This window comes from Sebastes umbrosus, chromosome 9, assembly GCF_015220745.1.
Source record: "Sebastes umbrosus isolate fSebUmb1 chromosome 9, fSebUmb1.pri, whole genome shotgun sequence".
NCBI lineage: Eukaryota > Metazoa > Chordata > Actinopteri > Perciformes > Sebastidae > Sebastes > Sebastes umbrosus.
In genome coordinates, this window is record NC_051277.1 from 31,463,750 (window position 1) to 31,479,754 (window position 16,005).

At 43.1% G+C, this 16,005-nt stretch overlaps 1 protein-coding gene across 1 annotated transcript; it reads left to right on the top strand.

The window, feature by feature from the left end:
• Positions 1-7,865: 7,865 nt before the first annotated feature.
• Positions 7,866-11,712, top strand: LOC119494940. Its single transcript, XM_037781181.1, has 2 exons — positions 7,866-9,153; positions 9,332-11,712. Exons 1-2 carry the CDS (start codon positions 7,866-7,868, stop codon positions 11,392-11,394), a joined length of 3,351 nt encoding a protein of 1,116 aa, XP_037637109.1. The 3' UTR covers positions 11,395-11,712.
• Positions 11,713-16,005: the final 4,293 nt, after the last annotated feature.

Genomic DNA, 16,005 nt, shown 5'->3' on the forward strand with positions numbered 1-16,005 from the left:
CCATCATCAGGTCAAAATTTAAACTTTCTTAGTACTTTGATTCATGACCAAATACATGCAAAACTAATGACATTCCCACCAGCCTCAGGTGTATGATGTTTACAAGTTAGCAAATATTCTAACATTCTAACACACTAAATTTAAATTGTGAACATAGTGAACAATACAGAGTGCTACAGGAACGAGTCCTAAAACCTGGAAATGAGTTAGCATTTTAGTACTTCTGGTTCCCTCGTCTGGAAGTCAACGGAATTTTTGAATGGCTTTTTAGTTACTTTAGTTACTGAAATAAAATGTCTTCAGCTTGTGTTGACCACAAATCTTAACGTTTTGTTCTACGATGTAATATGTCAATAAATACCCCACTTGCAAATTTTGTCAAGTCTTTATGTGTCTTAAAAAAGATGGTTGCTAACAAGTGGCTAAATGAGACTACTAAACGCCATCACGCCGATTCGTCTGCCTTTACAGCATTGTGTAGTGATGTAGTGACGAGTATACACGTGTTTATGTGACCGTGGTGTAGTTCGTTTATAGCCTAACATTAGCTTTTTACTTCCGGCGATTGCATTCACGCTTTAACGAGACTCGGTCCAAACTGAGTATATGGGTGGACCGTGTCTGGTCAGTCTGTGAATTTGTGACTAATTTGTTACACTAATAGTCAGTGGTCATGTCTATAATGTTAAATCCAGTAGTGCATGTGCACGCCGGCTGAGGTGGGATCCTGGCCCAGCGGAGTCGGGCGCACCACCGGCCCGCACTGTCGGGGAGGTGGAGCGTGAGCGTGTGTGATAGGCCCCGATAGATGGTGACCTCTCGTCACCATCTATCGGGTATGAGCACAGTGTGCGAGTACGAGCAGAGGTATCGGACCCGATACTGGTATTGGTATCAGTGCATCCCTATTATACATTAAGGAAAACCTATTAATATTATATTTCCATTTCTGCCAATAGATCCCCCTAAATGCTACACACTGGTCCTTTAAGAGGAGAAAGAAAGAAAAACAGAGGGAGAGGGAGGAATAAATGGGAGTTTTCCAGTGGTGTAGTGGTCGTTGATAAGGTGGATGTTATACTAGGTAGATTGTTACCGAAGAGGAAGTCAGTATACTCTCATATATTCAGTATTCCTGGCAGGGATGAATGATGATATCCCATGCTCCAATCTTTTTGTGATATTTTGTCTATATTTGCATTTTTTATGTTTTTTTTTTATTTTTTTTTATATATTCTTCTCTGTATACTTTCCCACAATATTGGAAACAACGACAAACTGAAAATGTATCTGACCACCCCTACTCCATACCTCCTTAGACTGATCTTGATCCAGGGTGGAACCCTGACACAGACCCTGGAGCAGCTGGAGCTGATGAGTTTTCAAAGAGGCTAACAAGTTATTTTTCCTCTGGATGGCTGAGAGATATTGTCATTAAAGAACATGAAAAGTCAAATCAGTCTCATTTGCCCACTTTAATCATAGCAGGCTGTACTCATCTCTAATGAGACAGATGTAGTTCATGGATACCAACCTTCATCACAGTCAATGGGCTTTTTATTTAAATGAATCCATATTTATCAATGGAAGTGGCTATTATGAGGTTGAATAAGCGCTGTCATGTTTTTAGATGTGCCGTTCACACCAGGGGAGCAAATGAGGACGCTTCCAAACATCCCTCCCTGTCCGTCTATCAGTCTTTCTCTATCACTGTTGATCCTCTGTGTAGATCTCCTCACATCATCTTTCCATCCTCTTCACCTATCTCCAATGACAAAATTACTTTTCTTCATTTTTCTTTACTTCTTTCTTATTTTTCTTATCTTTTCTCATCCCTTCTCCTCTGTCTCGATCTCTCTGAGATTCTTTCAACGTATAATAAGTAGATTTATTAAGACTGCTGTTATAGCTCTGTGGGGTAGTTGGATGCCCCAAGGGGCTGTTGACTGTGCTTGGGGGACTCAGGTTGATGTACTTAATTTTTCTAATAATTTGTATTATTAATATTAGTATTATTATTATTATTATTATTATTATTATTATTATTGTTAGTAGTATTACATTGTTCTAATTAATTAATTAATACAATTACTTATTTATTTATTATTTTGTTTCCCATTTTCTTTTTTCTTTTCTTTATCTTTCTTTATTTTTTTCTCCTTCCTTTATTTATTTATTATTTTATGTATTGTTTTCTTTTTCATTTTCTTTTTATTTATTATTTTGTTTTATTTATTTATCCATTTTCTTTTTTCTTTTCTTTATCTTTCTTTATTTTTTTCTCCTTCCTTTATTTATTTATTATTTTATGTATTGTTTTCTTTTGCATTTTCTTTTTATTTATTATTTTGTTTTATTTATTTATCCTTCCTTTATTTATTTATTTATTTATTATTTTATGTCTTGTTTTCTTTTTCATTTTATTTGTATTTATTATTTTTTAAATTTATTTATTTATCCTTCCTTTATTTATTTCTTGTTTTCTTTTTAATTTTATTTATATATATATATATTTTTTTAATTTATTTATATTTTTCCTTCATTTATTATTTTGTTAATTGTTTTCTTTTAAATTTTCTTTTTTAAGTAATTTCTTTATTTATATGTTCTCCTTCCTTTATTTATTATTTTCTTTTTTGTTTTCTTTTTTTATTGCATTTCTATTTGTTTATTTTTTTTATTAATTTATTCATTTTTTCTCCTGCCTTTTACCATAACAGATATTTTGTGGTGGTTGTTGGGGTAGAGTTGATGGCTGATACTGTTTGTATTGATTGTATTGTTTCTGTTGTTGTGGAAAAATCTTAATAAACATATTATTTAAAAAAAAAAAAAACTGCTGTTATAGTCCAACTCGTCGGTGCTTGTTCTCCCCAGCACTCCTCCGTCTCCTCCCATATGTGATCCCTCCTCACCTCCATTCAAAGAGAAACATTATTCACTCCCTTATTGTTTTCCAATCACCCATCTGATTGGTTATTTTTAATTACTGAGGCAATAACACCATCTCCCCTCCCAATGTGTGCTTGGGGGCATAAGGGCAACACTCCCTCAAGTAGTGTAGCATGCACATTACGACTGACCTTCTTTTACAAACTATGCTGGAGGGTTTCAGATTGTTTAACTGTTCTGTTTTTCAACCATTTTCTATTTAAGCAATAAGCCACTTGAGGCTGAGATTTACAGTGATTTTACAACAGCTAAGGGCCGTTGTTAGGCAGTCCGCTCCGCCTCAAGGGCCTTATTGCTTTTCATAAAACGGCTACTACATATACCTGTCAAGGTTTCATAAAATAAACACCGACAACAAGAAAAAATTCAATAATTTATTGATAACAAATGTATTCTTCCGCCAAGCAATGTAGTTCTTCAGCGAACGGTTGCCAAGCAACACAGATGTAGCGACACACAGACGCAGTGGAAAGCCTGGTTAAAGATTGGGTTGATTATTAATATTTATCTGGATATCACTATTAAATGTGCAATTGTTGAAGTAGTGTTCAATCATGTTAGCACTCGTCTTTACTGGTAAAGGGCTCTTTGTCTCTTTATAGGTGCGTTTTAAAGGTCCCATATTGTCAAAAGTGAGATTTTCATTCTTTCATTCTTGAAACAAGCCGTTAGGATTTCTGTCCATTTGTGATGTCACAAATCTACAATATTTAGACCATTTCACAGTTTTAAACGTAAACATACTAAATGTGTCCCAATTTATTTCCTGTTGCAGTGCAAGGCCTGTGGAAAGGAGGCTGCGTCATGCGTCGTCAACACGCCATATCTTCGGGAGTACAACACTTGCAACAGTAACATCTGGCCTGCACTCGCCCAAATTGAACCAATCGCAACGCACAACTGCAGCTTCAGTTACACGGCGCATGTGTTATACCCTATACCCCAAGACCCATGTCCGCCCGTGACCCAGCCTCCTTTCCATAGGCCTTGTTGCAGTGTATGTGAATGACATCAGCTGACAGGATGTAAACATGGACCCAAGCTGTTTCCTAGCAATGCACTTCTGTTGAAATGCGCTAAAACGGAGCGTTTCAGACCGATCATGAATACAGGCATATTCAGATTGACTATATGAAAAAAATAATGAGTTTTTTGAACATTAAAGCATGTAAACATGTTCTAGTAGAAACCCTAAATACAAACATGAACCTGAAAATGAGCATGATATGTCCCCTTTAATCTCTAGTAGGGCTGTCAATCGATTTATTCAAGATTAATCGCAAATAAATCACATTTTCTATCAGTGCGAAATGTACCTTAAAGGGAGATTTGTCAAGTATTTAATACTCTTATCAACATGGGAGTGGACAAATATGCTGCTTTATGCAAATGTATGTACTGTATATATGTATTATTGGAAATCGATTAACAACACAAAACAATGACAGATATTGTCCAGAAACCCTCACAGGTACTACATTTAGCATACAAAATATGCTCAAATCATAACATGGCAAACTGCAGCCCAACAGGCAACAACAGCTGTCAGTGTGTCAGTGTGCTGACTTGACTATGACTTGCCCCCAAACTGCATGTGATTATCATAAAGTGGGCATGTTTGTAAAGGGGAGACTCGTGGGTACCCATAGAACCCATTTACATTCACGTATCTGGAGGTCAGAGGTCAAGGGGACCTCTTTGAAAATGGCCATGCCTGCAACCTAAAAACAACCTAAACATTTCAAGTTGCATTAAAGAAATTAGAGGCGTTGAAACAAATTTGCATTTACACGTTATTATTGCATTAACTTCGACAGCCCTAATCTCCAAAGTTACATTGTTTACTTACCGTTGGTGTAGTTTGTCCACTTTGGATGGAGATAAAAAGTCGGTGGACTGGGCTACTGGGCTATTGGGCTAGTATCTGTGAACATAAAATCAACCAATGTAAAAAAATGTTAACTTGTCAAATCAAACTGCCTTTCTTTTATGGCTGATATTCCATTTGTTTGCCCTTTAGAATCTCACTGTGTTACGTCTCCCCACAAACTTCACCCCAAATTAGTCAAACTGAAATTAAAATGAATTTATCCAAAGCAATCAGGAACATCACTTCAGTTCCAATGAAAACAGCCAGTTGACCAGCTGGAGGGGGATGCAAGGTTAAGCTAAGCTGTTGCTTAGTCTCTCTGTGAGCTGCACTCTTTAGCTGCAATATTATGTCCTTTTGGAAAATGTAATTATTTGCAGATTATTATTCAGTATCTGATAACGGTTATGTTTTCATGCAAGTAATAATTCAACCCTCTACAGTGACATGATTTACATATGTACGCATGTGCATATGCTGATGTTCCTGAATCATACATACATCATACTTCCACAATTAAAGTGATCACTGCAGCAGCACGTTTTTCTGCTTCATTTCACCGCTGAAATTAATCAATTGAGTGCTTAAAGCTGCAGTAGGCAGTATATTTTGGGCTTCATTGGGGAAAAATTCCATAATAACCTTGCAGCATATTGTAATTCAAGTGTTCTGAGAGAAAACTAGACTTCTGCTCCTCATCGTGACTCTGTTTTCAGGCTTTAGAAAATCTAGCCCGTGACGAGAGACTTTGACGCAATCACAGGTCATTTCATTGAGAGAGCGTTCCTATTGGCTGTGCTTCGGAACTTGGCGTTCCTTCACCAGATTTCACAATGGCAGCGTCACAAACTTTCTCATTTTACAGCTAAACCGTGCACTACAAGATGATTCTGAAAACATTTGAGGAGAGAAATAGGCATTAACGTAACATAATATTGATTCATTTTTGATCAGCTCCTCAACTTCACCAATCAGCCGTTCCTGGTCCATTGAGGCGATTTCAAGGCGAGCGACGGGAATAAATAGAAACAGCTGGGCGTCTTACAAACGTTCAGCTCAAAACGGCGTGTCACATCGCACTGCGGCACTAAAAGCCAGGATATTCCAATAAAAAAGGAAATGGTTCTTAAGCAGTGTTGTTGATGACTTTGCGGAGTTTCGTGTCCCTTGCGAAACTAAAAGTAATGTTGACTTATTTTGTCAGTCTTTAGTCACGTGACTCGTCTGTATCGTCAGTCCGGTGAGTCATGTGAGTCACTAGTCAGGGAAGTTAACGTCAACCACGACCATTTCCTAACCCTACCTAAGTGGTTTGTGTTGCCTAAACCTAATTTCCTGTGAAACAGAAGTTTATTTTGAAAGGACACTATGCTTGTAACAAGTCATGCATGTTCCCCAGTGTTTACTTGTGGTTTTCCCACAGGTGATGTGGTTTCCTTCCACAGTTCACGAGCAGATCAGGGTTATAACCTGACAGGCCCCAGGGTATGAGTATGGTGTGGTTGGCCTTGATCTTATTCAGGGTGTTTCTCTGTGAATGGATGGTGGTTAACTGTGTCTTGCTTTTATAGATTATGCATGTTCAGTCAACCTGCGATGTATGAATAAATGAATACATAAATACAATAAATACGTGCCCATTTAAAGTTACTTCCATAGCTTCCGTCTGTTCTACTGATTTTGCCTACAAGTCATTCAAGGCTTCAGTTGTTTTCAACAATCCATTAACAACAGCACACACACACACACACACCACAATGATTGTGGCATTATCAAGTTATGAAAAGGGGAAAAAGAAACATTGTACATTTGTGATTTAAAATGATGGATTGTGAGTGCCAGTGCAGCACTATGCCAGCTGTATTAAATAGATTTTAGAAAGCAGAGGGGGCTGACTAATAGGAGGCCGGGCCAACCTGCTGTAGAACAGACAGTAGAAGCTTCTGACTGTGGGAGATATTTTAATGGCTTTAGATTTGACATGGCAGTAATGGGCACAGAAAAAGAACAGAAGAACTGCTCTTTACCCACAGTACTGTACATCTCTTCCTTTGTCTCGATGTAATAAGAGGATTCAGCGTAATGGCTTTTACCTGGACCGACCTTATCAATGTAGACTACCTCAATTTAGGAGGAAATGTGCATTAAGCTATCCACATTGAATATGTGCAACTTGTCAGAGCCTGTGTGAATGGATCTATTTCGACCTCACTCTGACCGTCACCACGGTCTTCACCTTGAATGAAGCCATTCTTCTTCCTATCTGCGAGACCATAATATCAACAAAGTCATGTGACTGACCTTAAGAGGCTGGCCGTAGGTTATAAAGCAACCGGAAAACCATGCCTCTTCCTCTTTGCCTTTCTCGCCTCATCGGAGACCGGTAAGTATGTCGGGAAGCCAATAATCCGTCACTTTAGTGTGCAGGTGCCTTGTGTCCCTGAGGATTTCTGTGGTTTTTCCCGTGAGTTCTGTATGTAACTCTCTGTTGTTGCAGGTAAGATAAATGATATCACCTGCGGCTGATTACTCCATAGCCTGTTTGGCGTTTTTGCGTAAGTTGGCGTTTGGGTGAGTAGCTTTGCTTATTCTCCCCTTGGAAGCAGTTGCAGAGTTACTGCTTTCAGCTGTTTCGCAAATTAAGTTTTCTGTTTCACTCTTCATACACGTGCGTACACGAGTGGTGTTCTTTATTTAAATAGTGGCGCGCCGATAAATGGCCCACTGAGTGTTATAGCTCACCCGGTAGAGCGGCCGCTCTTACCGCGGTAGGCCGGGGTTCGAATCCCTCTTTGGCATATTTTATTTAGCCAAGGATTTTGTCTTGCATTCCCCTTGTGTTTTAAAGGGCGTTTTCATTTTTCCCTTAAACCTCTGTGCGCAGTAGGTGGGTTTGGTTATTTGTTCCCCCTTGTACGTCCGCGTACAGGAAAGGGGTGATTTTTAGTTCTTATGAGCAGTATTTTTGTTTATACCTTTGAGCCAGTGAGCATATATCCCCATTGACTACTGTTCGCAGCAGGAGGGGTTAATTGGTACTATTATGGCTCCCCAGACTTGTCGGTTCTGTGGGGCAGCCATGGACATTCGCGACGGTCACCGTGAGTGTCCGTCTTGTTTGGGCATGGCGCATTTAATGGATGACGTTGATTGCCCATGTCCAGCAGCCATTGATCTGCCTCTGGAGGAAAGGGCCCGAAGGGCTAGGCTTGAGGGGCATTCCCAACACACTGCGGCAGCTGCTCCCCCTAGTAGGGAACGAGAGCGTCGCACGGAAAACCGCTCCCGCAAGCGTAAACAGGGGCAGTCCCAGGGGCATGGAAAAAAACGTGCCACAGAGACTAACTCTCCGCCACTGCAGAGTCCAGCCCCACCTGTAGATGGGGCAGGGGGGCAGGAGGTTACTCAGTGTCAAATCCTGGCCGCCATTCGTGGTCTGGCAGACAGGGTGAGTAGAATGGAAGCTCAGAGAGCAGCTCCACTGACTGCGGCTTGTTCGGAGGGGATCTCCCCTAGGGACTTGCCGGCATATGAAGAACATCAGACAGATCACCCTGATGCTATATCACTTTATGCTCAGGTTTCTCTCTTGGAGGACGAGGGTCACCCAGAGATTGCTGAAGAGTCACATTGCCTTAGCCTATCTCACACAGGTGAGTCTGCGTCCGTAGACGATGGTACTGGCGATTCTGTTCCCAGTGATGTGTTTTCAAAGGTTTTGAGTGCGGCTAAGATTATGGGCCTTTCAAGTCCAACTGAAACCCCTAGCTCATCGGAGGGAGTCTGGGCTGGCATCTCGCAGTCTCGTCCCTCAGTGACTATTCCTGCAGCCGAGGATTATTGTCAGATGTTAAGGAGGTCATGGAATAATCCTGGTAGCGCCCCTCAGTTTAATTCGGGGTGCAGGAGGCTAGCCAAGGCACAGTACCCCCATGAGTCGGGTTTGGGCGATATGCCGCCTGTAGAGAGGGAAATGGCAGCTTTAACCCCTCTAGGCCCAGATAGGGTGACCACTAATCCACACTGTCCTCGTAAGGAGTGCAAGAAGACAGACCACTTGGTTTGTAGGTCCTATAATGCAGCCGCCCGCGCGGCGCGTGCAGGAAATGCACTCGCTCTCTTGTTAGCAGCGCTCAGAAGGACCGCTAGTGCGGGTGATCAGGACACCAGAAACCTGATAGATGCGGCCCTGTCCACACACTCTCAGCTTACTCGTGACATCGGTTCCGCTATGTCGTCAGCCATGATGGCCCGCAGACAGATCTGGCTAGCTCAGACAACCCTCCCCGAGAACATCAGGAAGGAGCTTACCAACATGCCGGTGGTACCGGGTAGAGTCTTTCACTCTGACTCCCAGAGTGTCTTGGAGAAAGCTGAACAGACTCTGCGTACTCGAGAGAGCGTGCAGCGCACATTCAGTCGGCCTGCAGCGACGAGGCAGAGACCAACGGGCCAGCAGCACCAATTCCAGGCTGCCTGGGGTCATCCAGAGCCCTGGATGCGTGGCAGGCGCCAGGGCTCAGGTGCACAAGGTTCGGGTGATGCTGCAGGAAGACTGCGACTGCAGCATCAAGGGTTTCAGCCCCGGCCTACAGCAAGAGGGGCTCCTCAAAGGAGACGCCCCCCCAAGGGTCCAGGGACCCAAGGGGCCTCTGCATAGGAGTGGTGGGGCAGCCGCCAAGGTTCACTCCCAGCTACGCCTGGACAGCTGGGAGAAGGAAGTCTCAGACCCCTGGGTAGTGGCTACTGTTGCAAGGGGTTACAGAATTCAATTTCGGCGGCGGCCCCCACCTTTTTCCAGGGTCCAGATGACGTTGGTCAAGGACCCAGTCCAGGCAAAAGTTCTGTCCGAGGAGATTGCAATCCTCCTTCAGAAGAAAGTAATTGCGAAGGTAAGGCCCAGCGAACAGCAAGCTGGCTTTTATTCAACATATTTCCTTGTTCCCAAAAAGGATGGTGGGATACGTCCCATCCTGGACCTCCGGCGCCTAAATACTTACATAAAGGTTCTGCCGTTCAGAATGCTGCACACACGGCACATTCTAGAGTCGATAGAGCAAGGGGAATGGTTCACCACTATCGATCTAAAAGACGCGTACTTCCACGTCCCCATTTGTCGGGCACATTGGCAGTTTCTACGGTTCGCATTTCAAGGGCAAGCTTACGAGTTCAAGGTCCTTCCGTTTGGTCTCTCCCTTTCTCCGAGAGTTTTCACTCGAGTGGTAGCAGCCGCTCTGTCACCACTCCAGAGGGCAGGCTTAAAGATCCTGCCATACCTGGACGACTGGCTGGTCTGCGCTTCATCTCGCGAACAGGTCATGCAGCATACCGGGAGGGTCTTAGCTCATGTCCAATCCCTTGGTTTCAGGGTGAACTTAAAGAAAAGCAACCTCGAACCGAGGCAGGAAACAGTATTCTTGGGACTTTGCCTGAACTCACTTATGATGAAGGCGTCCCTTACCCCTCAGAGGGTTGCGAGAATCCTAACGGTCTTGCGTATCTTCCGACTGGGCAAACGCCTACAGTTGGTTCACTTTCAGAGACTGCTGGGGTTGATATCAGCAGCAGTGTTGGTGATTCCGCTGGGCCTGCTCAGGGCTCGGCCCCTACAGCGGTGGCTGAATGCGTTCAACCTCCATCCACGGAGGGACAGGCATGTGAAGCTCAGAGTGACTCAGTCATGTCAGAGAGCTCTGAGCCCATGGAGGGACCACAAGTTGCTCACACAAGGTGTACCCTTGGGCAATCTGCCTTCAAGGAGGACTTTGGTGTCCACAGATGCCTCCATGACAGGCTGGGGAGCAGTCTGGGAGGGCAGAATGGCGAGAGGTGTTTGGAAACCTCCATGGGACACCGAACACATCAATGTGCTCGAGCTGAGGGCTGTGCATCTGGCTCTCAGGGCCTTTCTCCCATTTATACGCGGCAGGCATGTCCTGGTGAAGTCGGACAGCTCTGCCGCAGTTTACCATGTCAATCATCAAGGAGGCACGAAGTCTCTGCGTTGCCTCAAGGTTGCACAGAGGCTTCTGCCTTGGGCTTTTCCACGTCTGGCCTCGCTAAAGGCTGTCTATGTACCAGGGGTGCTGAATCGGGCTGCAGACCTCCTCTCCAGATCGGGGCCTCTCCCGGGGGAATGGAGACTACACCCAGAGGTGGTGGCGAGTTTGTCGACTCAATTTGGCATGGCTCAGGTAGATCTGTTCGCATCCAAGGAGACAGCCCATTGCCAGCTGTGGTTTTCCCTGAGGCCTCCAGGCGGTCCTCTGGGCCTGGATGCTCTGTCTCACGAGTGGCCGAAGGGGTTACTGTACGCCTTTCCCCCACTACCATTGATTCCTCATGTGTTGGACAGAATCAACCGGGGGCACTACAAGGTTCTGTTGGTAGCCCCACGGTGGCCGGGGAGACATTGGTTTCCGGCCCTCCTTCGCCTGGTTCACGGCCGACCTTGGCCCTTGCCACTCAGGGCGGACCTTCTGTCCCAGGCGGGAGGAAAAATTTGGTATCCCAAGCCAGCTGTTATGCAGCTGTGGGCTTGGCCCCTTCTCAGTCCGTCTCTCATGACCTGAGTGACGCTGTTCGGGAGACCATAGATAATGCTAGAGCACCCTCCACACGCTACAATTACAAGCAAAGGTGGAAGTTGTTCTCATCATGGTGCCACCATAAAGGGGCAGATCCCGTCACCTGCCCGGTGGCTTTGGTACTTGACTTCCTCCAGTCGCTGCTGGATGCAGGTAGGGCAGCTAGCACCCTGAGGGGCTACACTGCGGCTATTTCTACTTTCCATGACACACTGGGGGGTCTTTCGGTAGGGAAGCACCCCATAGTGTCCCAGTTTCTGAAAGGTGCTAACCGTCTGCGCCCAGGCAGGAGTTTACGGGCTCCATCATGGGACCTACCTTTGGTGTTGAGGTCCTTAGCTACAGCCCCATACGAACCACTGGAACAGTCAGATTTTAAGTTTCTGTCACACAAGACTGCATTCCTTTTGGCCATTTGCTCTGCCAAGAGGGTGAGCGAGCTACACGCACTGTCTGTGAGCAGCGAGTGCTTGAGGTGGAGAGCAGAATATACAGGGGTGTCCCTGTGGCCGAACCCGTTCTTCCTCCCTAAAGTGGTAAGCCCTCAGACAGTGAATCAGGCTATTGAAATGGAAACATTCCAACCTGATCCATCTTGCCAAGAGGGAGCGGATCTTCATACATTGTGTCCAGTAAGGGCACTGAAGGCCTATGTTGATCGTACTCGGACGCTGAGGCAGGCACACACTCAGCTGTTCGTTTGTTATGGGGGCAAGAAGTTTGGTCACCCCCTGTCTAAGCAGCGTCTGTCCCACTGGTTGGTGGAGACAATTTCTCAGGCTTACTCTAACCAAGATTTCCCAGTTCCAGAAGGTCTGGTAGCCCACTCCACACGCAGTGTGGCCACTTCATGGGCAGCTCTAAAGGGAGTTGCTGTTGGGGACATTTGTGCAGCAGCATCATGGAGTACTCCATGCACGTTTGCAAGGTTTTATAGAGTCAATGTGACGTCTACGGCAATTGGCTCCACAGTTCTTATGTCGGCCGCCGAGCATGTTGGTGAGGCGGTGGAATCTTCCGTTCCTCGCGACAATGTTGATATTAGTCATCCAAGGTGAAGACCGTGGTGACGGTCAGAGTGAGGTCGAAATAGATCGTAAGTTATGTCCATAACTATGGATCTATGAGACCGAAGGATGACCGTCACCATCTCTTGTCGCTCAGAACGGGCTGAGGCGTTCCAGGCAGGAGGAAGAGGCATGGTTTTCCGGTTGCTTTATAACCTACGGCCAGCCTCTTAAGGTCAGTCACATGACTTTGTTGATATTATGGTCTCGCAGATAGGAAGAAGAATGGCTTCATTCAAGGTGAAGACCGTGGTGACGGTCATCCTTCGGTCTCATAGATCCATAGTTATGGACATAACTTACGATATCTGTAGTCTGAACGTTATTTTTTGCTAATGTGTCACATTTTATATATCTGTGCCTTTGCATATGTAACATACAGACGTAGGCAAAGTTGTTGGTAACGTTCTGTTAAAGAGAGAAAAACCCACAATGGTCACTGAAATAACTTGAAACTGACAAAAGTAATAATAAATAAAAATTCACTGAAAATTAACTAATGAAAATCAGATATTGTTTTTGAATTATGGTTCAGCAGAATCATTTAAAAAAACAAACTAATGAAACTGGCCTAGACAAAAATGATGGTAACATTAACTTAATATTTTGTTGCACAACCTTTTGAGGCAATCACTGCAATCAAGTGATTTCTGTAACTCTCAATGAGACTTCTGCACCTGTCGACAGGTATGTTGGCCCACTCCTCGTGAGCAAACTGCTCCAGCTGTCTCAGGTTTGAAGGGTGCCTTCTCCAGACTGCATGTTTCAGCTCCTTCCACAGATGTTCAATAGGATTTAGATCCGGGCTCATAGAAGGCCACTTCAGAATAGTCCAATGTTTTGTTCTTAGCCATTCTTGGGTGTTTTTAGCTGTGTTTTGGGTCATTATCCTGTTTGAGGACCCATGACCTGCAACTGAGACCAAGCTTTCTGACACTGGGCAGCACATTTCGCTCCAGAATGCCTTGATAGTCTTGAGATTTCATTGCACCCTGCACAGATTCAAGACACCCTGTGCCAGATGCAACAAAGCAGCCCCATAACATAACCGAGCCTCCTCCATGTTTCACATTAGGTACAGTGTTCTTTTCTTTGGATGCTTCATCTCTTCGTCTGTGAACATAGAGCTGATGTGACTTGCCAAAAAGCTCCAGTTTTGTCTCATCTGTCCAAAGGACATTCTCCCAGAAGCTTTGTGGCTTGTCAATATGCATTTTGGAAAATTCCAGTCTCGCTTTTTTATGATTTGGTGTCCTCCTCGGTTGTCTTCCATTAAGTCCACTTTGGCTCAAACAGTGACGGATGGTGCGATCTGACACTGATGTACCTTGACCTTGGAGTTCACCTCTAATCTCTTTGGAAGTTGTTCTGGGCTCTTTGGTTACCATTCGTATTATCCGTCTCTTCAATATGTCATCAATTTTCCTCTTGTGGCCACGTCCAGGGAGGTTGGCTACAGTCCCATGGACCTTAAACTTCTGAATAATATGTGCAGCTGTAGTCACAGGAACATCAAGCTGCTTGGAGATGGTCTTATAGCCTTTACCTTTAACATGAAGGTCTATAATGTTCTTTCTGATCTCCTGAGACAACTCTCTCCTTAGCTTTCTGTGGTCCATGTTTAGTGTGGTACACACCATGACACCAAACAGCACAGTGACTACTTTTCACCCTTTAAATAGGCAGACTGACTGATTACAAGTTTGAAGACACCTGTGATGCTAATTACAGGACACACCTTAGTTTAATATGTCCCTATGGTCAAATTATTTTCAATCTTTTCTAGGGCTACCATCATTTTTGTCTAGGCCAGTTTCATCAGTTTGTTTTTTAAAATGATTCTGTTGAACCACAATTCAAAAGCAACAGCTGATTTTCATTAGTTAATTTTCAGTAAATTTTTATTTATTATTACTTTTGTCAGTTTCAAGTTATTTCAGTGACCATTGTGGGTTTTTCTCTCTTTAACGGAACGTTACCAACAACTTTGCCTACGTCTGTATGTCAAAGCTTGAGGCCAGTCTTTATTACATACACACATGAATTTGAACTGTGTTGTGCACTTCACATTCCTTCACACAGGCCACATAACTCCAAATAATACAAGAACAAAATCTATTTCACATAAACCATACAAGAAAAAAAAATGTGTTTCGAAAAAAAAACAACACAAGAACGAATGTGTTACAAAAAATAATACAAGAAAAAAATGGTTTCATAAAAAATAACAAGAAGAAAATGTGTTTCACAAAAAATAACACAAGAAAAAAAATCTATTTCCCAAAATAATACAAGAAAAAAATGTGATTCACAAAAAAATAATACAAGAACAAAAATCTGTCACAAAAAATACAACAAAAAAAATGTTTCACAAAAAAAATACAAGAACAAAATGTTTCACAAAAAAATAATAGAAGACAAAAAAATCAATTTAAAAAGAATACAAGAAAAAATGTTTTTCTCAAAAAATAACACAAGAAAAAAATCTGTTTCATAAAAAATAGCACAAGAAAAAAATCAAACACATACGGAAACAACGTGGCATTTTACGCCTTTTTGTGACACTCAACACTCAAAACAAAGAAACCTCACCTCTTGAAAAGAACATAGGAAGGCATTTACATGCATGTTGCACCAACACAATTTTGACCACATACTATGTGTGACACTTTAAGAAGTACCAGCATGCAGAGAATAGAGAAATAATGAGACAGCTTTCTGTCTCTTGCAGTCTCCCAGTCTAAAGATGAGAGCTTTCTCTTAAGGGAAATTAACTCTCGTTTTAAGTAATCTTCTCTTCATGAATAACATGAAGAATTTTACATGCTTATGAGAAAAAAAGAACACTGACATTTTCCCAAATGCTTATTCGTGTATGTGCAACTCAGTGTGCACACCTACACAGGCTGCAAGTGTGTGTGACTGCATGTGGGAATGTGACCGCATGTGTGTGTGTGTACAAGTTCCACCAGGATGAGAACATTTGTGCAGATGGTGTGTTGGTGTTTGGATGGAATCCTCCGTGCTAATGCTGCTACTCTGGATAATCATCATAAATCACTCATAATCCATCAATCATTCATCAACATGTTTCATGATGAAGAGCTGTAGAAGGAGAAAACAAGTAAAGGGATGGAGTAACTAGAAGGTACTGTAGGGTGAAGAAGCACATACATGGCATGTGATTAAATCAAATCAAGTGTATTGTCATTTTACCATACATATCTGTGCGAGGCAGAAAGAGAGAGCATTTCTCTGGAATCAAGATGCAACATAAATTTATAAAGCACAACACAGTCCCTGAGCCTGCATATCTAAGATGTGTGGAGTGCAAGTTCAAATAGTAAAAAACAGTAGTTAAATAGTAAAAACATTAAAGATCAAATATTCAAATTAAGAGTCTCATATTATGTTAAGCTGCAGCTATCAGAATGAGATGTGTTGCTGCTATTCAGCAGCCTGATGGCCTGTGGGAGGAAGCTGTTTAAGAAGAATTCCTTTATTGTCATTGCACAGAGTACAACGCAAT

Bases quoted from the DNA above. Each gene is read 5' to 3' on its own strand.
- LOC119494940 (XM_037781181.1), top strand. From the start codon at position 7,866: ATGGCTCCCCAGACTTGTCGGTTCTGTGGGGCAGCCATGGACATTCGC. The intron at 9,154-9,331 runs GTAGAGTCTTTC...GATGCGTGGCAG, and splicing joins CAACATGCCGGTGGTACCGG to GCGCCAGGGCTCAGGTGCAC.